Source organism: Tasmannia lanceolata, unplaced genomic scaffold (genome assembly GCF_043159265.1).
Source record: "Tasmannia lanceolata isolate RefF3 unplaced genomic scaffold, GAP_Taslan_0.1 ptg000012l, whole genome shotgun sequence".
Taxonomy (NCBI): domain Eukaryota; kingdom Viridiplantae; phylum Streptophyta; class Magnoliopsida; order Canellales; family Winteraceae; genus Tasmannia; species Tasmannia lanceolata.
Genome location: NW_027518689.1, coordinates 6,274,035 through 6,296,654, shown reverse-complemented (window position 1 = coordinate 6,296,654; position 22,620 = coordinate 6,274,035). Strand labels below are relative to the sequence as shown.

General features: G+C 42.1%; 2 protein-coding genes across 2 annotated transcripts; one reads left to right on the top strand and one right to left on the bottom strand.

Annotated features, from left to right (window-relative positions):
- Nucleotides 1-6,904: 6,904 nt before the first annotated feature.
- LOC143887596 (uncharacterized) lies at nt 6,905-14,685 on the bottom strand. Its single transcript, XM_077391693.1, has 3 exons — nt 14,541-14,685; nt 7,158-10,405; nt 6,905-7,045 (listed from the first exon to the last, which is right to left on the bottom strand). Exons 2-3 carry the CDS (start codon nt 10,233-10,235, stop codon nt 7,037-7,039), a joined length of 3,087 nt encoding a protein of 1,028 aa, XP_077247808.1. The 5' UTR covers nt 10,236-10,405; nt 14,541-14,685; the 3' UTR covers nt 6,905-7,036.
- A 4,559-nt stretch (nt 14,686-19,244) lies between these two features.
- On the top strand, nt 19,245-22,333 carry LOC143887056 (uncharacterized). Its single transcript, XM_077391165.1, has 2 exons — nt 19,245-21,952; nt 22,104-22,333. The coding sequence occupies exons 1-2, from the start codon at nt 19,694-19,696 to the stop codon at nt 22,110-22,112; spliced, it is 2,268 nt and encodes a 755-aa protein (XP_077247280.1). The 5' UTR covers nt 19,245-19,693; the 3' UTR covers nt 22,113-22,333.
- The last annotated feature ends 287 nt before the right edge of the window (nt 22,334-22,620 follow it).

Genomic DNA, 22,620 nt, shown 5'->3' with positions numbered 1-22,620 from the left:
GTCCCACACTAGCGGGTCCCACACAAACGGGTCCCACACCAGTGGGTCCCACATTCTCTTTTGCTCGGATTCTCATGAATAACCCTTCTCAATATTCAACAGAAAAATACGAAACATGGCGGAAACGACCAAAAATATTTAGAAATGTAACAAACGGACGCGGAAAGGAAAGACATTGGAAAACCGATGGAAAAACCCTAATTTCTTAAGGCAGAGCAAAATGGGGTGTCTACACGTCCAAGCATAGCGAACTTGGGTCCGGTCAAAATGGGGTGTCTACAGATGCCCCTCTTTGGCAAAGCGTGTGTAACACGCGAATGGCAAAGCTGAACAGACGACACATTTTGACTGACCCGAAAGCAAAGCAAATTTTTGGGTTTTTAGTTTTAAAACGATATTCACAGAGATAAAACTCTACCAACAATAGGGAGATAGCCTCTCACCGACTCTTAACTCGGCAACGACAACTCAAAGAGATAGTCTCTCCCTAATACTCATGACTCAACTGTTTAAATCAATACGCAAAGACTCTATTAAAGCAAACACAAACATACTCTGTTAAAACAAAGCTTTTAAGAAAACGAACCCAATAAAATTACCTCAAAGAAAGCAGACCACTATCGATGCAGACGTAAATCAACCCTTCAAAGAATATCAAATCAAATTACTCAAAGAGTATGTAACACTCATAGAGTCTCAAATCAAACACTCAGAGAGCTTCAAACACATAGAAATCTTTATACTCAAAGAGCCTCAACCACCCGAAGAGTCTGTAACACTCAAAGGGTCTCAACTACTCAAAGAGTCTCAAACACATGCAAAAACCTTTATACTCGAAAGAGTCTCAACTACATAGAGAAACCTTTATACTCAAAGAGCCTCAACTACCCGAAGAGTCTGTAACACTCAAAGGGTCTCAACTACTCAAAGAGTCTCAAACACATCAAAGAAACTATTTATACTCAAAGAGTCTCAACTACCCGAAGAGTCTGTAACACTCAAAGGGTCTCAACTACTCAAAGAGTCTCAAACCAACACAAAACATTTATACTCAAGGAGTCTCAACTACCCGAAGAGTCTATAACACTCAAAGGGTCTCAACTACTCAAAGAGTCTCAAATCAACACAAAAACATTTATACTCAAAGAGTCTCAACTACCCGAAGAGTCTGTAACACTCAAAGGGTCTCAACTACTCAAAGAGTCTCAAATACACACAAAAAACCTTTATACTCAAAAAGTCTCAACTACCCGAAGAGTCTGTAACACTCAAAGGGTCTTAACTACTCAAAGAGTCTCAAACCGACACGAAAATATTTATACTCAAAGAGTCTCAACTACCCGAAGAGTCTGTAACACTCAAAGGGTCTCAACTACTCAAAGAGTCTCAAACCAACACAAAAACATTTATACTCAAAGAGTCTCAACTACCCGAAGAGTCTGTAACACTCAAAGGGTCTCAACTACTCAAAGAGTCTTAAATACACCAAAACATTTATACTCAAAGAGTCTCAACTACCCGAAGAGTCTGTAACACTCGAAGGGTCTCAACTACTCAAAGAGTCTCACATCAACAAAGGAATTGCTAAATTATCTCATAAGACCCCAGATTTATATGCCCGTGGTGTAACACGGTTCCATATAAATTCAGATTTGTATGCCCGTCATGCAACACGGATCCATACAAACCCCCTCGCAGGTATGCCTGACTCCCAACTTGTTAGGTAGGGACACGCTGCGGACACTTAAAAAGTCCCAAATGCCACACTCAAAGAGTCATTCTTATTATTATTTTTTTTATTATTTTTATTTTATTTTTTATTTTTAGAGATTGAAGCTTTACCAAAGCAACACGAGCCAAATACTCGACAGGAGAGCTTGAACAAAAAGAGCGTGTTCAAACTCTCTAGTCTTATTTGAGGAGAATGTCCATTTCAAATATCAATGTGTATTTGACATCTTTTATGACGTGAGTCATAAAAGATGTCCCTAGTATGATTACTTCCATAACAAAATTCATTTGGAGAGCAACACAAGAAAAATGGGCCAAAGGCTTTCATTAATGTACACTTGGGGTTACAAACTTTTCTGATGAACACTTGGGCTTATAAGGCTCTTAAAAATACAAGAACATGGTTCTGCTCAAAATCCTGCTTCATCACTACCATCTGCTAATGCTGGAATTGGGCTGAAAGCCTATCAACCTCTGAATTGCTCTGCTTTGCACTTGTTCACAGGGGCCATAAATTCTCTGCTTCTCTGAGAGTTCTGCTTTCCCTCCTCTCTCTTTTTTTTTTTTTTTTTTTTTTGCCACCCCGGCTTGGGGAGGAACAGGACTCTGAAGAATTGAACTCGACTTGACAAAGGAAAGACTTTGACAAACAACGAACGAGGACATTGACGGACACCTGACTCAAATACCAAGATAGACTGAAATCTGCTTCTTAGTCTGATAGGGTTTTTTTTTTTTTTTTTTTTTTAAACAAAAAAAATGGTAAAAGCCACTCTCTTAGAGTCTTTTGAATACCGTGTTTAAAGGTGTTTCAACCCTCTTTTCAGGATTTCTGCCATGGTTATCCTCCCTTCAGATTGCTCGATTTCAACTTCTCTGGCTCAAAGAGTACCAAAAGAAGTCTTGATGGTGCTTACTTAGACTTTGAGAAGGTGCCAGAGAAAATCGAAAGTTTAGCTGGCTTTTTAAAGCCTTGTCCTCTCTCCATGAAGTCACTGCCATGACCAAATCGCCTTTTCAGGTTTTCGATTCGGCGGACCATATGCCTTAATTTTTGCCTGGACTGTCTGCCCTTGCAGATTTTCCATCCAGCAGGCTCAGCACCCTGATTTTTGCCTAAGCCGCCCTTTCGGGTTTTCAGCTTAGCGGGTGAATGACCCTAACTTTTGCCTAGACAGCCCTTGCGGGTTTTCAGTCTAGCGGGTCTAAGACTCCATCATTTTTCTTTCTTTCTGTTTCTCTACAAACCTGGGCCTGAGTACACCAGAAGGACTTTCGGGTGGGCTTAGGTTCAAACCGGTTAGACTTTGGTATGTTTGCATGTATCTGGACCGAATCTGGATCCTCCAGACTGCCTACGTATCCTTAAAGAAATTGGGAATCAGGTCACGCGTAGTTCGGGTTTAAAATCTTTTATGACGAAAGTCATAAAAGATGCCCCTGGTTTAAGTTTAACAAAGAAATTTTGATTTTGCTTTTGGCTCACAGGTTCTTTTAGCGGAAAGGGGTTTCATTATTCATTTTTTTCTAGGCCCAACGGGTTTGCAAATAGTTTAAAACATTTGGGTATTGGCTTGAAGCTCAAATCGTCCAAGGATGGCCTCCTGGTGTACTTAAGCATAATATTTTTTTAATTGATCCAGGTTTGTAGGTTCATTTAATTTTTCTCCATTTTCATTGAGCAGTCTTACGGCTTTTCCAGGCAGGACTTCATCAACAATGTAAGGACCAGACCAGTTTGGCCTGAACTTTCCTCTTGGGTCAAATACCGGTGCCCTGTAGGACTTCAATACAAGATCTCCAGGCTTCAAATCTCGGACACGAACCTTCTTATTGAAAGCTCTCTCAATCCGTCTCTGATATCCTTGGATATGATATAAGGCTCTCAGCCTCTTCTCATCTATCATCTGTAGCTCATTGTGTCTGGCCTTCGCCCATTCTGACTCTGGCAGATCGGCCTCCACCATCACTCTCAAAGAGGGGATTCTTAACTCAACAGGGAGAACAGCCTCCATTCCGTACACCAAAGAATACGGAGTCACGCCTGTTGAAGACCTGATCGATGTTCTATAAGCCCATAAGGCATAAGGAAGTTTGTTCGACCAGTCCTTATATGTCTCAGTCATCTTACTGATAATGACTTTGATGTTCTTATTTGCTGCTTCAACGGCCCCATTCGTCTGCGGCCTGTAAGGAGACGACTTGTGATGCCTTATCCTGAACTCTTCACACAGGTGTAACACTTCTTTCTTGAAATGTGATCCATTATCTGAAATCAACTCGTGAGGTACTCCGTATCTGCAAATTATATTGGTACGGATGAACTTCGCAACTGTGTTCGAAGTGATGGAAGCATAAGATGCAGCCTCTATCCACTTTGTGAAATAATCAATAGCCACCAGAATGTACTCATGTCCGCTCGAGGATCTCGGATAAATCTTCCCAATGATGTCTATTCCCCATACCGAAAACGGCCACGGCGAAGTCAGGGAGTGCAACTCCGAAGGAGGAACATGAATAAGATTCGCATAGACTTGACACTTATGGCATTTTCTTACAAATGCGAAGCAGTCTGTTTCCATTGTAGGCCAATAGAATCCAAGTCTAAGGATCTTTCTAGATAGCATCTTCCCGTTCATATGAGGTCCACAAACACCCTCATGAGTCTGCTCAATAAGTTCTGCAGCTTTATCTTCATCAACACAAAGGAGTTGTATGCCATCAAATGACCTTCTATATAGCTCTTCACCGCAAATGATGAAATTCGCAGATAACTTCTGGAGAGTTTTCCTTTCCTTGCTTGAAGCTTCCGGAGGATGACCCTTGCCTGAAATGAGGTTTCTGATATCTGTGTACCAAGGCTTCCCATCTGGACATCTAGCTGAAATCTCTATAGCATTTACGTGCGCAGGGGCCCATTGCAGTCTGATGGCTAACGGTTGAACTTCCATTGTAGCGGAGATATCTAACATCGAGGCCAAAGTGGCCAAAGCATCAGCAAAATGATTTCTGGTCCTTGATAAGTGAGTAAATGTGACGCTCTTGAATTTTTGGACTAGAGATTCCAAATACATATTATAAGGGATCAATCTATCTTCTCGAGTTTTCCATTGCCCATTAATCTGGTAAATGATCAGGATGGAATCCCCGAACACATCAATATCTTGAATCTGCAATGCTAAGGCTGCTTCAAGTCCGGCAATACAGGCTTCGTACTCTGCCATGTTGTTGGTGCACTCGAACTGCAACTTGATGGAGATAGGAATGTATTCTTTCTTCGGAGAGACCAAGACTGCACCTACTCCTTGCCCACGACTGTTTACGGCTCCATCAAAGTACATTAACCACTTGGTACTGAGAACCTCTTCTTCTTCGATATCCATAATTTCTTCATCAGGGAATTCGGCTCTTAGAACAGCATTCTCCTCAACTGGAGCATCGGCCAATTGTTCAGCTATAACCCGCCCCTTAACTGATTTCTGAGTGACATAACTGATGTCGAACTCAGACAATAACAATAACCACCTTGCAGTCCTTCCTGTAAGGGCAGGTTTCTCAAACAAGTACTTTAGAGGGTCCATTCGTGAAAGCAGAAGAACCTTGTTTGAAAGCAAATAATGTCTAAGCCTCTGGGTTGCCCAAACTAATGCGAGACAAGTCTTCTCCAAAACAGTGTATTTTAATTCATACTCTAGCATCTTCTTGCTGATGTAGTAAATGGGTCTTTCTTTCTTAGACTCAAGATCCTGCTGAGCAAGCATGCAACCCATCGCTGTATCCGTGATAGATAAGTACAACAGCAACGGCTGGCCTGGAATAACTGGTGAAAGAACAGGGGGCAAGGATAGGCATTGCTTAACCTTTTCAAAAGCCTCCTGACACTCTTCATTCCACTTCTTCGAGGAATTCTTCTTCAGAAGCTTGAAAATGGGTTCACATGTCATCGTCAGATGTGCTATGAACCGTCTCAGATACTGAACTTTGCCAAGGAAACCTCTGATCTGCCTTTCTGTCTTCGGCGGCTGCATTTCTTGAATCGCCTTGATCTTCTGCGGGTCCACTTCGATCCCTCTTTCGCTGACCATAAACCCCAAGAGTTTCCCTGACGTAACGCCAAATACACATTTACTCGGGTTCAGACGAAGCTGATACTTCCTGATCCGCTCAAAAAACTTTCTCAGGGCAACAGTGTGCTCAGGCCGAGTCTTCCCCTTTACGATCATGTCATCAACGTAAACTTCAACCTCTTTGTGAATCATATCATGAAGAAGAGTCGTGGCGGCTCTCTGATATGTAGCACCAGCATTTTTCAAGCCAAACGGCATCACTCTGTAGCAATATGTACCCCACTGAGTGATGAACGCTGTCTTCAACATGTCTTCAGGTGCCATTTTAATCTGATTGTACCCTGAGAATCCATCCATAAAGGATAAAAGAGCATGCCCAGCAGTGTTATCCACCAGGAGATCAATGCTTGGAAGAGGAAAGTCATCTTTAGGACTTGCTTTGTTTAAATCTCTAAAATCAACACACATTCTGACTTTCCCGTCCTTTTTGGGCACCGGTACTATGTTAGCGAGCCATTCAGGATATTCCACCACCTGGATGAATTTTACTTCTAACAATTTCTTCACTTCTTCATAGACTTTCAACTCCCATTCTGTTTTGAGCTTTCGGAGTTTTTGCTTCTTTGGCTTAGCACCAAGGATTAAGGGTAATCTGTGCTGGACGATTTCCTCACTTAATCCTGGCATATCATCGTAAGACCAAGCAAAAACTTCTTTGAACTCTTTAAGCAGGGTGATCAATTCCTTGCGTTCTTCAGGGGATAAAGTTTTGCCAATCTTTATTTCCTTAATTGAGGTTTCATCACCAATATTCACAGTTTCAACTTCCTCATCAAGTGGTTTTGCTCGGCGACTCTCCTCCTGTTGGATCATATGTCTGATTTCAGGGGGAGTTTTGTCGGCATCCTCATCAGAGGGGGAGTCTTGATTGTTATTATTAAGATTATCAGATTTTATAGCAGATTCAGCAGATGAAATAGAGACAGGAATGTACTCAAAAGAAGAATCCTTCATTTCATTGAAATTTGAATCATATACATCAACAGACGAATTACCCTCATCGGGGGGTACAATGAACTTTGGACTCATTTTTACAGACTCGATGGAAATGTTGACACCTGCGTCAACTGACTCAGAACTATAAAAGGAAACAGCAACAGATGCTTTATTATGAACAGACTCCAACTCAATCTCGCTTGAAAAGGAAGAAACGTCGCCGATCTTAGGTGAATGGTCCTCTATGGTACCTGCATCAAAAGACTCATTAGAAGATATAGACTCTGAATCAAACCCGGAGACTGACACGTATTTATGGACGACTGACTCTTCTGAAGGGATTCGTTTGTACTGGAAAATAACCTGGGGTAGGACTTGAGAAGTCCAGTTAGTCAGAGGTTCCTCAGCCGGGGTGATAAGACGAGTTGGGTCAAGTATCAGCGGGCTCCTGCCAATCACGGCCACAGTCTGTGACCCTTCTTGGAAAAGTGAATTCAGAAGACTCGGCTCTATGTGCTCTGTCCAATCAGCCTCAGACTCTGTCTCTACAATCTGCATACCCACTGGCTCATCTTCTAGCTCAAGATCGAAGAAAATCTCAAACCCCGGAAGCATCTGACCTGTGCTCTCATCCAACCAAAACTCTGCAAAGCCACAGAAAGGAAAGGCTGCGCCTTCTTTTCGGAATCGACCGTTCATTTTCAAATCAATGGGTGCCATTGGTAGCCCCAAGCCCCGACGACGGTTTTCTGCCCATTTCAGCATCAACTGCTTCATCTCTACAATTTCCTTCTTTGTAGGCTTGTAACCCAGTCCGAACAAACCATTGAATGTTTTGAACACAGGAAACTCGGTCAAACCTTGATGATATTTGCCTAACCCGGCGCCTGGCATATAGCCCTGTCGGCGAATCATTCTGATGACATTCGAATTTGTACTGGTCAGGAAACAAATTTCCTCATTCAAAGCCTCTTTGAAAGTGATCGTAGTTACCTCTAGTGAAAACCCCGTCAAATTGACATCTTTGGATCTTTCCCCAGTTATGTCCGGAGTGATCTGCCCTATCTCGAGATCAGGATCCCCCTTTACTGTTATCACTCTGTTCCTGCGAATGAACTTCAGTTTTTGGTGGAGAGTAGACGGAACAACCCCGACCTTGTGCATCCAAGGACGGCCAAGCAACAGTAAGAATGAAGCCTTAATATCTAAGACTTGAAATTCTACCTCAAAGTCTTCTCCGCCAATCTGTATCTCAGTGACCAAAGTCCCGATTACATCTCGGCGAGTGCCATCATATGCTAGAATACCCTGCTCGGATGGAATAAAATTCTCAGGACTGAACCCCAGGGTTGCTGCGGTGCTTAATGGGCAAACATTCAGTGCAGAGCCGTTGTCAACCAACACCTCTGGCACCTTCTTCTTGTTACAGAAGACTGTGATTTTAAGAGGCTTAGTATGGTCTCGGCCCTCAGGAGGTAAATCGTCATCAGCGAATGACAATGTTTTCGCAGCTCTGGCCATGGCTACGAGACTGACAAGCTCGTCAGGTGAGGTATTAACAGAAACTTGTGCTGCATTAAGCTCTTGAAGGACTAGCTTTCTGTGCTTCGATGAGGCCATTAGTAAACCCCATACCGAGATATTAGCCTGAGTCTTCTTCAGCTGCTTTAACAGGCTCTCATCTTCTTCGTCTGCGCTCACTTTATTCTGCCTCTGATTTTCTGAGTTTCTTGCAACCCCTGCCGGGTTTTCTACACTCAATTCTGGTGGTTTGAACACTCGCCCACCTCGGGTCATGTGACGCATCTCGTTACACTGATCATCCAGCAATAGCAGTTCGTCTTCGTCCGTTCTGAAAACATAAGGTGCATTACTGACATCCTCTTCAAAGTCCTCCATCCTTAGAACATAGGTGGCTTCCTTTGCTTCTTCCAGACCAACATTCTGAAGCGCATATGACTGGGCTGAAGATGACTCAGCGAGTTCAGCATCGTCAAACGACAGCACATAAGGTTCTTTTTCTCTGAATTCTCTGAGCTCTTCATCGTCAAAGTTCAAAACATATGTTTTATCAGATGTAATAGCGCAAATGAGAGCAGAGGGATCAAGGATGGGCTCATCTACAAAGATAGCGTTTGTAGTGGGAGGAGCAACAGCACGGTGGTTGGGGAGAGGATTCTGAGTGATATTCGGCCTTTCAACTGCAAGCTCATCTTTATCGATCATGTTCTGAATCGCGTGCTTCAAGGCCAAACAGTTCTCAGTCATGTGTCCCGGGCCCCTGTGATATTCACAGTATTGATCCCTTCTCCAGTTTCCGGGCAGCGGATTAGGTACAGGTTTGACATCCGGAAGTCTGATCTTCTTGTCTCTGATCAACTTCTTAAGTATCATGGGCAGTGGAAATGGTAATGGGTCAAACTGCCTGAACTGCTTCGTCACCATTGGTCTAACAACTTCATCAACAGGCTTGGTCACTGGTCTGGTATAACTGACTGCTTGTACTTCCTTCGGTTGGATCATAGGCCTCTTCCCCTCTCGGACATCAGATAGCGTTTTGGCTCGGAGGCCCTTAGCAATAGCATCCTCGATCTGGGTGCCGGTCTTAATCAAATGATCGAAATTCTGATAGTGCTGCGGCGCCATGAAGTGAAAGTACTGCGGGGACAAGCTCTTGAGGACCAACTTTATCTGGTCTTCCTCTGACATTCTATGGCTCAGTTGGGCAGACTTGCGCCTCCAGCGCCTAATGAAAGATGTGAATGTCTCCTGAGGATTCTGCTTCAACAGCTTCAGATCTCTTTTAGTGACCTCGATCCCTTCCTCCATGGAGAATTGTTCTACGAATCGGTTAGAGATTTCTTCTAATGTCCTAATCTCTTCTGGTTTCAACCTCAAAAACCATCTTTTGGCTACCCCTATAAGAGACATAGGAAACAAATGAGCCATCTGCTCTCGACTTAAGCCATGCTGCTGGGAAAGAGTGATGAACCATCTGACGTGGTTTCTCGGACACCCAGTTCCATCATATTTGTCATAGTCTGGTGCCTTGAACTTAGGCGGGAATATGGCATTAGGGGACATCAGAAATTCAGAAATATCGAATCCCTTGGACGCTTGAACCTTCATGCTCTCAATGTCACGAGCCATCTTCTCATACTTATCGAACAACTCATTCTCCTTGTTAACCGGAGGGACAAAGTATTCCCCAGCATATTGCTCATCTTTTAGATCGATCTCTACGGGAGAGATGACTGGTCTGGTGAGGTTAGGAGATGTGGCCGGAGGAGGCTGAATGGCGGGATCTTTAGAAGTAGAGACCTTTTGAGTACTCTGGTCTTTTAGATGAGTCACCTCATCTTTCAACCCTGCTATATCTCGACACATATTTCTCAACATTTCCTGTATAGTTATCATGGGGTCCACTGGATCATTAGCCATTTGGTTGACTTCAAAAGAACCTGACAACTCTGGTGAAGATGGTAAAGGTGCTGTTGGTGACACAGTGGGATCAAAGTGACGAACAAGTCTAGATATTGAGGTAGGTCTAGACCAGGTAGGTTTAGCTTGGGTGCCCTTTTTTGAAGCGATGGTTGCTATCTTTCAGAATCCTGATTGGAAGTTAACATACTAGATCAATAATCATGAGATAAAGATTCTGAACAAATAGAGAAAAGAGTAATCTTGAAATACATCAACGGGTATGTTAATTTGGAAAGAATCCTCAATCTATTCCTTAAGGGTATAACCGTTCTTCTTTTGGGAATGAAAGAGTCAGGAACGATAAACATCCCTAATCAAAATAAGTTTCGATCTCAGCAACGATCATGCACTCAAAGAATACAGGTGAGATCAAACTTTTTCATCAATGATTTCGATATGATCCAGAGGTAAAAGATATATGATAGGTAAACATTGATCAATGAAAAATCAATGGCTCAGATAATAGACCATGGCCATAAAAATGACAAAAGTCGGGTCAAGGACCAGATCTAAAATCTGAATGATGGATATCAACAACAAGATGAGATCAAGATGAGATGAGATAGCATAAGATTGCTTTCAACAGATGGATCATGAATGACTAATCCTATGAGATCTTTGGAAATGAATGGGATTTACATCCTAACCCCAAAGGAAAAGTTTTTTAATTTTCGCACATTTTATCAGTGTTACCTGAAGGCATCAACCCTAACCCTAATCTAGCGGAGTGGAGAGAGGATCTCGACTCATGACTTTGTTTGTGTACCTAGGACCGATCGTAGCCATTGAAAGATGGACTACGGCCTAATCTAGACACAAATGGGTAGGATATCCTAAACTAGGCTCACACACACAATTGGGTAAGATATCCTAAACTAGGCTCACACACGTGATGCACATGTGTTCGTATACTACATGCATGTGTGGGTTAATCTAGGGGTAAGGCCAAGAGTTCCCTTAGCGCGAATCCATGTTCGATATACTGTACCAGTGTCCGGCGTATCAGTACGTGAACAAGAGATCCGTTTACGTACCATAAAGGTACTAGGCTAAGGGTGGAATGCTTCTCTAGCACAGAGGCACCAGGTGATGAAATCCCAGTCAACCATGCTAGATAACACTCCGGGTTCCTAAAATAGGACGTGTGTGCATGTGAGATGCAGGGGTTTAGATGAAAGTGATGTAAGTGTGTGCAATAAGTTCGCGCAATCTATGATGCCTTCAGGTTTTGTTAGATTAAGTTTGAGTAAATGTGATGAGAAAATAAAGCATACAAACTAATCTAACAAGCATAAAAGAGATAGAGTTTTCATGAGCCAGTTGAAATAGATTCAAATGAGTTATCCTTTGGAATTGTAATGAAGTTAGGTGGTCCCCAGCAGAGTCGCCAGTCTGTGGGACCCGATCCCGCGAGAGGGGTGGTGGCGCGAGAGCCGCCACGCACTATCTCTTGGTCTCTCGTACCCACGCGATTGGCGTGTGCCTTTTATTATTAATTTTAATTCATCTTTTATGTGAACTTGGGATCACTAAGGCAATCCGAATTCCACACAAAAGAGACTGACAGAGTCGCCACCTAGATGTGGGATCTAGGACCCATAATTAACCAGAAATCTAGACTCACTACCTGGTTACAAGAATGGAAGGTATGGGGATTTATCCACCACATGCACCATTCCTGCCCGATAATCGGTCTTCAATTCCAAAAGTTAACTCTTTTAAATTCATTTTTAATGGCTCATTCAACTCTCTTGTTAATGTGCTATCTATGTGACATGCATCCTATGATCTAATTTCAATGTGAATCCTAAATGTGTATCTTGATTTCTTAATTGGTTTGGATTCAATCTAAGTGAAAGTTCTCCTAAAATTCTAATTTCATGGAAAATCCTAAGTGATTTGATTGTTTCAACAGTTTTAAAAGTGATTAGCCCGAGTCCTCAGATGGTCTGGTATTCATCCAAAGAAGCCTACGTATCCCCGCCTCCACGAGAATCAAGGCAACGTAGTTCTTCGCGCCTATTCTAAGTTATGATGCCTAAGACACCTAGCCCTCTATCCTAAACTCGATCTAAAAGACCGGACCAATTATTAAAGTTTATTGTACGATTATTTAAATTCCAGTGAATTGTGAATTTTAGGACACCCTATATGCCCTAACTAAATGCAGATTAGCCCTACGCTGATGCAGGTGGTTCTTACAACCTATGTGTGACTAGGCTGTATTTCCTAAGGAAAACCAAGGGTGGACTAGCGTATCCTACTCTAGTCATCACTCGGCGATGTGGATCGCCAACTGACCGGACGGAGGCGCTCCTATAACTCTAGGACAGACCTCTAACTCTAAAACAAGCACACAGCAAACAATCAATCAAACAACCTATCAAAAGAAAAACCCTAACTCTAAAATTCTCTATCGAGGAGAAACTCCTAACTCTAGAGGAAGGTCTTTTGAAAACAATATTTTAAAGGTTTTTGAAGAAGGTTTAAAACGTTTATTTACAAAAAAAGTTTGGCTGGACTTGGGATGTAAATCCCAAGCTGCACTACGTACCTCGGAAGAGGATCAAGCCAACGTAGTTCGAAAACGAACTCTCAAACTACGCTTCTAAAAGAAACACTCACACTTCAGATTTTTTAAGGTTTTTTTATATTTTCAAATGTTTTTGATATTTTTAAAGTTTTCAAATGTTTTTGAGTTTTAAATTTCTAATGTTTTTGGATTTTAAAGCTTTTTCAATGCTCAGGACCTTTAGATGTTTTCAATCTTAAAGGGAACACGCAAGAACAACCACAAACTAGGGCAAAGCCCTAAATCCAAAAGGGGAAACCCCGAACAAACAACTAACGTCTCAAAGAGACGAACCATAACAAGAAAGATAGCGTCCCAAGAAGAGAGAAAACGATCCAAGATCCCAAGCAAGCAAAGCTCTAATAAGACTGAGTTAGCCTCTAATTAAAACGAAGTAATCAACAACTCTAAAGGAGAAACTCCTAACTAAAAATATTAAAGAAGGGTACAAATGAGCAAATGAGTCAATGACTCTCTAATAGCGGTGGAAAAACGAGTCAAAGACTCCACTGATAACAACTAAAGGATAGACGAGTCAAAGACTCCCTAAAAGAGATGGAAACACAAGTCAAAGACTCACTGACAACAACATCACACAAACAAATGAGTCAAAGACTCTTATATGAGGCAAAGCATGCCTCCTATGGGTACACCAATTTCGGCCCAGAATGGCATCCAAGGGAGGGAATCGTGCGCTCTTTCCTTGCGCAATTTAATACTTAGGTTATAGCATCTTATTGCCTGGCAGATCTCAGGATTTCCGTGGACAGTAACCTCGGAGCCAATAACATGTTATAGCTTAAATATCTAAATTGTCAAAGATTGGTTGCAATTGGGATACGATTATGGATGCACTGGCCATTTTTCGAGGGAAATCTAAAGACCCTAAGATTTCTGTTTCAATGGATTAATGAGTTAACATGTGACAGAGATTTAAGGTTCTTTAGAAATTTTCAGATGATTTTCAATTAATTTCGGATTTTCAATGGATTTTATCAATTTTAAACATATGAGTGTTTTTACAAGTGAAACTGTAGCAAACGAATTCGAAATGAATCAAAATTTCTACAGCAGTAAGATGGGTATCCATGCAGCTTACGGGATGAATTTTGTGGATTTGTACATTAAGCTCATATTTAATTTTGATTTAACAACAATAAGACCAGATTGCAAAAATAACACAGAAACTACTAGAAATAGAAATCTAAATTCCATGAAATTTCTACATTAGTAAGATATAAGTGAAAATAGCATGCTGTAAGATTTCCATGAATTTAGAAAACTATTTACTATCAGTTTCGGATTTTTTAAATTTCAAACCAGATTATGAATTAACACTACAGCTCATATGAAACAAGATCAAAATCACTTGAAAATTTTACAGAAGCAAGAAGTATAGAATTTAAGACTACTGTATAAATTTGGAGAATTGTATCTGTGATTTGACATCAGTAACAATTCTCCCAAAATCTGATAATTTTCAAAGAATACATAAAATAATATACCAAACAAAATCCAAAAATTCTCACAAATTCATGGTAGAATGTATCATTATCATATTATTTTCCCACGAAATTTCATTATTTGTGGAATCTGTTTAGTATATCTTTTAGTTTTCTTTGTTAAAAATCATGCAAAAATCCGAAAATATACCAAATAATTCTAAAAAATTCCGAAAACAGTGTACCTACCTGTGATGAGTTCCTCGCCGAATCCAAGAGCCAAAGAAATCCAAAAATCCGGCCGACGTGCGATCCGCTCCGCTTCCTTCTTTGTTTTTATATTTTCCTCTCTCTCTTTCTCTCTTATTTTCTCTCCCTCTCTTCTTTTTTTTTTTTTTTTGTTCTCTTTTTTTTTTTTTCTTCTTTTTTTTTCCCCTCTTCCTTCTCTCCTCCTTTTTTTTCTCTCATCACCTCTCTTTATATAGTGAAAAACTTAGTGGAGAGGTGGAAATAAATAATGAGAATGGTGGGTGTGGTGGAGAATAATGGAATATATAATGGTAATGGTGGGAATGGTGGTGGGAATAATGGAATATATAATGGTAATGGTGGGAATGGTGGTGGGGATAATGGAATATATAATGGTAATGGTGGGAATGGTGGTGGGAATAATGGAATATATAATGGTAATGGTGAGAATGGTGGTGGGGATAATGGAATATATAATGGTAATGGTGGGAATGGTGGTGGGGATAATGGAATGTATAATGGTAATGGTGGGAATGGTGGTGGGGATAATGGAATATATAATGGTAATGGTGGGAATGGTGGTGGGAATAATGGAATATATAATGGTAATGGTGGGAATGGTGGTGGGAATAATGGAATATATAATGGTAATGGAGATAATGGTGTTATTTTAAAGGGAAAAATGAAGTTGGTGGAAATGGTAGAGAAAGTTAAGTCATGCTAATGGTGAGTCCCACTTTGTGGGTTCCGCACAAGCGGGTCCCACATCAGCGGGTCCCACACAAGCGGGTCCCACACAAACGGGTCCCACACCAGCGGGTCCCATATCAGCGGGTCCCACACAAACGGGTCCCACACTAGCGGGTCCCACACAAACGGGTCCCACACCAGTGGGTCCCACATTCTCTTTTGCTCGGATTCTCATGAATAACCCTTCTCAATATTCAACAGAAAAATACGAAACATGGCGGAAACGACCAAAAATATTTAGAAATGTAACAAACGGACGCGGAAAGGAAAGACATTGGAAAACCGATGGAAAAACCCTAATTTCTTAAGGCAGAGCAAAATGGGGTGTCTACACGTCCAAGCATAGCGAACTTGGGTCCGGTCAAAATGGGGTGTCTACAGCAGCCGATGGACAATGAAGCATACTATGTATAACATTGGGCGTACTTTTGTTATACATGTTAAGTATGTTTCATACGCATAGTACCCGATAGATTGAGTCCGGAGCCCTACTTTGTTTTATATATTATGTATATACTTATTGGCTTAGTGAAACCCAACTAGGAAGTACCCGTGTTTATATAAGTATATTGCATTCATATAGGGTCGAACATGTGTTGCTTACACATGTGAAGCCTAGAGTTAGGAGCTTTGTCCCATTTGCAGACTAGGGTAGCTCATTTTACATGGCTACAGCACGGTCCTAGTACACTCATCAGTCTGTCTTGAGTCGAGACTTCCTTGACTCCGCTAGATTAGGTTTAGGGCTGGTGCCCCTGGTTAGGATATATGTATATGTGTATATACCTATATATACTGATTATGTATATTAGGGTTTTCCTCTTAGTTAGAGTTCCTTATTTATTTCAATCGGTGATACCCATTCCTTACTTAGATCTAGATCTAGTCAGTAGCTCATGATCGCCATTACCTTGGCTATGATTTGTCCTTTGATCTGTTGATTATAGGAGTTGCTCCGTTGTCATACATTCCCATTTGCAGTCAGTTATTCATTAGATTATCTTTCTCTTGTGATCACGTTTCGTTTACCGATTGTGAGCTTATCTTATTACTGTCAGTTGAGTAGTAGCATTCTTACTGAGAGTCTTGTACTACTATTCTTCCCATTTACATACCCTTTAGTCGGGCTGTGGGAATCCTTTGTGAATCCTTTGTATAGCCGTTATGCTGTCGGATTTTATCCAGAACCTTTTGAGCATGACCGTTATTTCTTAGAGTTAGGAAAATCCTGAGTTCACCTTACTTTCTTGTCTAGCGCCGTTATGCTGCCGAATTTTGTCCGGAACATTTCGAGCATGACAGCTATTTCTTAGAGCTAGGAAAATCATAAGTTTACCTTACCTTGACTTTCTTGTCTAGCGTCGTTATGCTGCAGGATTTTGTTCAGAACATTTCGAGCATGACTGCCATTTCTTAGAGTCAGTTAAACCATGAGTTTACCTTATCTGGACTCTCTTGTCTAGCCGTTATGCTGTTGAATTTTTCGTAAAATATTTTTTAAGCATGACTGCTATTCTTTAGAGTCAGTTTTCCTAGTCTCGATTCCCATGTATATCCCCAATTTAGCTTAGAACCCATTTTTAGTGAGAACTTCTGGTTTGATCAGTTGTATTTACATCCTTTTAGTCTCACTAGGTTAGTAGCATGTACGTGTCGCTCTTGTGGTCATAATTTATTCGTTACCCTCTGATTGTTTATCCAGTCTTTCGTTGTGTCATAGATTCAATTTGTATATCTATTATCCATTAGGATATATATTTGTTTGTATACCTGTTTCACCTCGAGATCTAGCCGATAGGTTATCGCTGTCCCTATGGCCATGGTCTACAATTCTGATCCTCTTGATCGTAAAGTTGTTGGTATCCAGCACCAGATTTAAATCCGGTTTATGACCTACTTCTGTCATCGTATGGCCGTGGTCTATTTTTCTGATCTATTGTTTACCCCTCATCTTTGATGAAAAATTCATTGTCTCAGACGGTATCCTTTTCATAAAACTGATTGCCGAGTTAGCCTTGTCATTTGTCTGCGCACAGTTATTCCTATTCTTTCCTGATCTTTGTCCTATTTGAATGATAGGTCTGATCATGGCGAATAATTTGTTAGATAAATGGATAGCGGAGACTGTTAAATCTTTTCCGTTAAGATGCGAAGAAAGGAGTGTGGTTGAGCATTTCATCGGTTCATTTACTCATCTGAACAGTCGCGGTATAGATTGGAAGTTTCTTCAAGCAGCTGCTGGATTTTGGGACCCTGTTTTTCATGTCTTTCGATTTGGGTCTTTTGAACTTTGTCCTATATTCGAAGATTGGTGTGCCTTGTTAGGACTTCCTCCTGGGGGACTTTGGATCCGACCTTCGAGCGTAGACTCCCCTCATGATCTTTTTTGCAGATTATTCGAAAATAAGATTGCGAAAACTCTGCATTGCTTAGCAGAGAAAAATGTGCAATTTCAGACCCTCATTGAGTTGTTTTCCAAAAATGTCGATCCAACTGACTCTCGTTTTCAGGAATGTCGACGTAATGCCCTAGTCTTTGCTGTCTTTGCACGCCATGTCCTTCGCAGAGACTCTAGTGCCCCCCCTTTCACTTTGTTGACGATAGTAGATCAGATAAATGAGGGGAGAAATCCTGTCCCTACAATGCTAGCCGAAACCTTTTATGGCTTAGACCTTATTGCTAGTAAAAAGGTGCAGGATAATTTTTTCGGATGTGCTAAGCTGTTATATGTGTGGCTATGTGAGAAACTCACTATCCTTCAGCCACAAAACAGCATTGAGTACACCCTCAAGGGTTTTCATTCTTGGAAGACAAAGATTAAGCAACCCCAGCTTAATGAGTGGCACCATTGGCTGCAGAATGTAGGGGAGACCAATTTCATTGGGTGAGTCAATCCTGTCTAAAAATTATCACCAGCACCTACCCATACTCATTTGTCTATCTTATGGGTTTAGAAAAATCATCTTTCTATGCACCTTTGTGTTTCCCTTGCCAGATTAATGCAAGCTCTTGTGCTCCTAAGGTTATCACACCACCTAACTGTGAAGACCTTACTCCTTATCTCATTGCATCCATAGTAGCTGCTTGGAGAGACAAAATCACGGAGAGGAGATCTGCTTTCGTGTCTAAACTTTGGAAGGAAGGAATGTCCGGAGGGCCTGCAAGCCGAAAAGCTCGGATTGGTGAACCATGAATATTTTCGGCATGAGATTATCATTTCTTTACTGTCTTCACTTGTTTTACTTGGACATAATCAAAGTCAAATATTGTAATCCCGGTCTCATTATAGATGAAAATATAGAGAAAAGAGTTTTACTTGATACATGTTATAAGCAGTTGGCGATTCAAAGTTACATCAATTTTTACGTTGCCAATCGTCGTCATTGTAACCTGTCTCGATATAATCAATGCAAAGTGTGTTTCTTTTCTTTCTCTCTATTTGTGGAAGCTACCTGATTTCAATTATCAAATGTGCAATCTAACTTATTAACTTCCATTCAGGAGTCTTAGCGGGACATCATCGCTCCTAAGAAAGTCAATTCAAAATCGGCCTGGTCCCGTCAGTCTTCAGATTCCAGGCTGAATAGACTTTCTTTTTCCCCAGAATCCTTCACCTCTCCTGCGCCGCTCCTCCTTGGTCGTCCAGAAATTCTTTCATCCTCTCCACTGGCATCTGAATCAATGGAAGGGACCGGAAACAACAGTCCTGATACGAATGAAATGATGAAGGCTATTCTCCTTCAGTTGAGTGCCATGAAGGATGATATAGCCCTCCAGAAAAATGATCGTCTTTCTACCTCTAAAGACCCGGCCAATCAGCAGTCCCCAGTTATACCTTCCGTTCCTCTTGTTTCTCCCAGGCCAGCTGTATTGCCTGAAATCGAAGACTTTGATGTGCCAATACGCAGCAGAGAACTGTCTTCCTAACCTGGGAAATCCTGATAAAGCACAGGAATTGGCTGACCAAATTGAGAAGCTGACCGGGATATGGAAACCATGAAGTGCCAAGGTCCCAAAAATTTGGATATGTCTGAATTCATGATAGCTCCAGGGGTCGTACTTCCGCCCAAGTTCAAAATGCCAGACTTTGACAAGTACGACGGAATGGGGTGCCCTCGTAGCCATCTCAAGTCAGTCATTCCTCTGTTGCAGCAGTACGGTTTATCCCCAGAGCAGATTGCTCTAGTGTTCCCTAGGACCTTGACTGGGACAGCCAAGAAATGGTTTCTGCATCTGAAGCCAGAAGAGGTCCGGACCCTTGAAGGTGTAGCTAACAAATTTGTCCAGCAATTCTCCATGGAAGAGGGGATTGACGTGACAAAAAGGGACCTAAATTGCTGAAGCAAGGACCCAATGAGACCTTTACTTCCTTCATTCGACGATGGAGGAGAAAGGCAGCCCAAATGACCCACAAGTTACCGGATGACGATCTTATCAAGATTGTCGTCAAGAATCTTTCCCCCTTTTACTTTCCTCACATGTCAATCCAGTACTTCAATGACTTTGATCACCTGATCAAGACCGGGACGAGAATCGAAGACATATTGGCTAAGGGCGGCCTGAGAGCTAGGACCTCCACTTCAGATGTCAGAGAGGGAAAAAGGCCTATGGCCCCCCCGAAGGAAGTTAACAATGCGAATACTGCTCGTCCAGTTAGGAGAGAAGGTCCCGGAGGAGTTCGTCCGGAAAGAAATGAGCCCAGACAATTCACTCCTCTACCCTATTCCCTATCTGTGGCTCTCAAAAAACTGTTGAGGGACAAGAAGATCACTCTACTAGAACTCCGGGAAGCCCCAAATCCCCTCCCGAAATATTGGAGAAAAGATCAATACTGCGAATATCACCAGAGTGTTGGGCATTTGACCGACAGATGTATTGCACTAAGGCATAGGATCCAAGATAAGATCGAGGCAAAAGAAATTGCGGTGGAGGCTCTTCCTAATGTCATCAGGAATCCATTGCCAACGCACGCTATGCCTCCTCCGAATGTCTATGCCATTCTTACTGAGGAGGTTGTCCTGGATCATTCCCGTATATGTGCCTTTATTTTTTATGAGCCGTATATCCTGAGATGGGAATCTAATGATGAGGAAGTTAAACGCGAAGAGCCTTATGTCTTGTCCTCTGCGCAAGAAGTTGGGGAATCCTCTGGATGCCCTTATGTCCTCATATTCGAGGGGGAGGAAGAGAAAGGCGAAGTCCCGTATGTCCTTAAGCTTGAGGATGATGATTTGCTTCTGTTGAACGATCCCTGTGATGAGGTTCGCCATGTTACTCGTGGTGGACGCGTCTTTAAGCCTCCCGAGCTGAGAGCAGAGAATCCCGCTGAGATTGCCAGAGCTGTTGAAAATCAGAATCAGAGGTTGCGTCCTGAAGAAGATGAAGACGTTCTGTTGAAGCAGCTTAGAAAGACCCAAGCTAATGTTTCTATCTGGGGGCTGCTAATGTCGTCCCCTACGCACCGTCAGGTCCTACTTCGCGAATTGAATACAGCACAGGTGTCCGTTGATATAACTCCTGATGAGCTGGTTGGACTCGTATCTATGGCTAGAGCAGCTATGACCGTGTCCTTTTCGGATGAAGATCTGACTCCGGAGGGTAAGAATCATACAAAATCTCTCAGAATTACCGTCGTATGCAATAAGAAGAAAGTACCAGAGGTTTTGGTTGACAACGGGTCAGCTCTGAATGTGTGTCCTTTGAGCACCGTTACTGCCTTGGGGTTTGGGCCAGATGACTACATTCCGTCAAAGCAGGGGATACTGGCTTACGATGGAACCAGAAGGGATGTCATTGGAACTTTGGTCACCGAAATCGAGATTGGAGGTGAAATGTTTGACATAGAATTCCAAGTTCTGGATATCAAGACCTCCTTCTTTCTCCTTCTCGGCCGACCTTGGCTTCATAGGGTCGGAGTTGTTCCTTCCACTGTCCATCAGAAACTCAAGTTCATTAAGAATAACAGAATTATCACAGTTAGAGGGGACCCAGAACCAGAGGTTGGGCAGATTTCCCAAGAGCAGATCGGTTCAAGCACCATAGATGTCAGTCTGACTGGGTTTTCACTCGAAGTTTCTACCATTACTATGGAAGAAGCTATGAGCGAAGAGATTCTGTTTATGTCCAGTGCAAATGCGCAGGTAGCCCGAATAATGCGCCGATATGGGTATATTCCCGGAACTGGTCTGGGGAGAAGTCTGCAAGGTTTAACTGAGTGGCCGGAGCTGAAGGTCGCAAACAATTTGTTTGGGTTAGGATATGAACCCACCAGAAAGGAGGTCAGGGAAAGGAAGCAGTACATGCTGAAGTGGGCAGAGCTGCGTCGTCGAGGCCTAGAGCTGCCTATGGGACCGTTCAGTCTGTTGATGAATGGTAGGTACAGGAAAGAAGGAGTTGATCGCCCGTTCTGTGGTTTCCCCGAACCGTGGTTGGATGAGTCTGGGAAAGAGCTGCTGGGTTTTGAAATCTTTTTCGCTGATGAATTGCCGGATGAGTACTTCCATGGGCAGATTACAGCTGTCAAAAAACAGGAATTTGATTGGGCCGAGAACTTAGAACCGCGCCTTCTAGACTCCCTCTTCGAGGTTGAGGCACCGGTCATTGCCATGATCGGAGAAGATGCGCGCATCCTAAACCCTAAGGGCCGAATTACCCCAGTTGAGGTACCCCTTGATAACTGGACCTCTCAGGTCATTCCTCATTTAGTTCTTCAGTATAGTCATGTTCCTCCAAAAGAGTCTAAAGTTTCTGAGTATGTGTCTGTTTCCGAGTCAAATATAAAGTCTGTTATTTCTAACAATTCTTTGGATGCAGGTACCTTAGGAAGCTTAGACATTCCTGGTGCGGATGGCGAGTCCTCCGGTATAAATGCTGTCTATGAAGATGAGTCCGTTATAGAATATACTGCAAAGTCCATACTTAGTCCAGTTGAGTCAGGTGTCAACATTTCAGTTGATGATACAAACTTTCTTTTTGAGCATACTGTAAAGCCTGTTGTGGGCCAATTGATCAATGATGTAAATTTTGATTCTATAAATGAAATGAAGGACTCGTTTCAGTATCTTCCTGTCTCTGTTTATGCTTCTCAAATTGATAAAACTAATAACAATGATCAAGACTCCCCCTCTTATGAGGATGCCGACGAAACTCCCCCTGAGATCAAACACATGATCACTCAGGAGGAGCAGCGTCGGGCTAAACCACTTGAAGAAGAAATTGAAACCGTCAACATTGGTGATGAAACCTTAATCCGGGAAATACGGATTGGCAAAACGTCATCCCCGGAGGAGCGTGAAGAATTAATCACTTTGCTTAAGGAATACAAAGAAGT

Excerpts from the sequence above, each read along its gene's own strand:
- LOC143887596 (XM_077391693.1), bottom strand. The coding sequence starts at position 10,235 with ATGGCTAATGATCCAGTGGACCCCATGATAACTATACAGGAAATGTTG.
- LOC143887056 (XM_077391165.1), top strand. The coding sequence starts at position 19,694 with ATGACCCACAAGTTACCGGATGACGATCTTATCAAGATTGTCGTCAAG.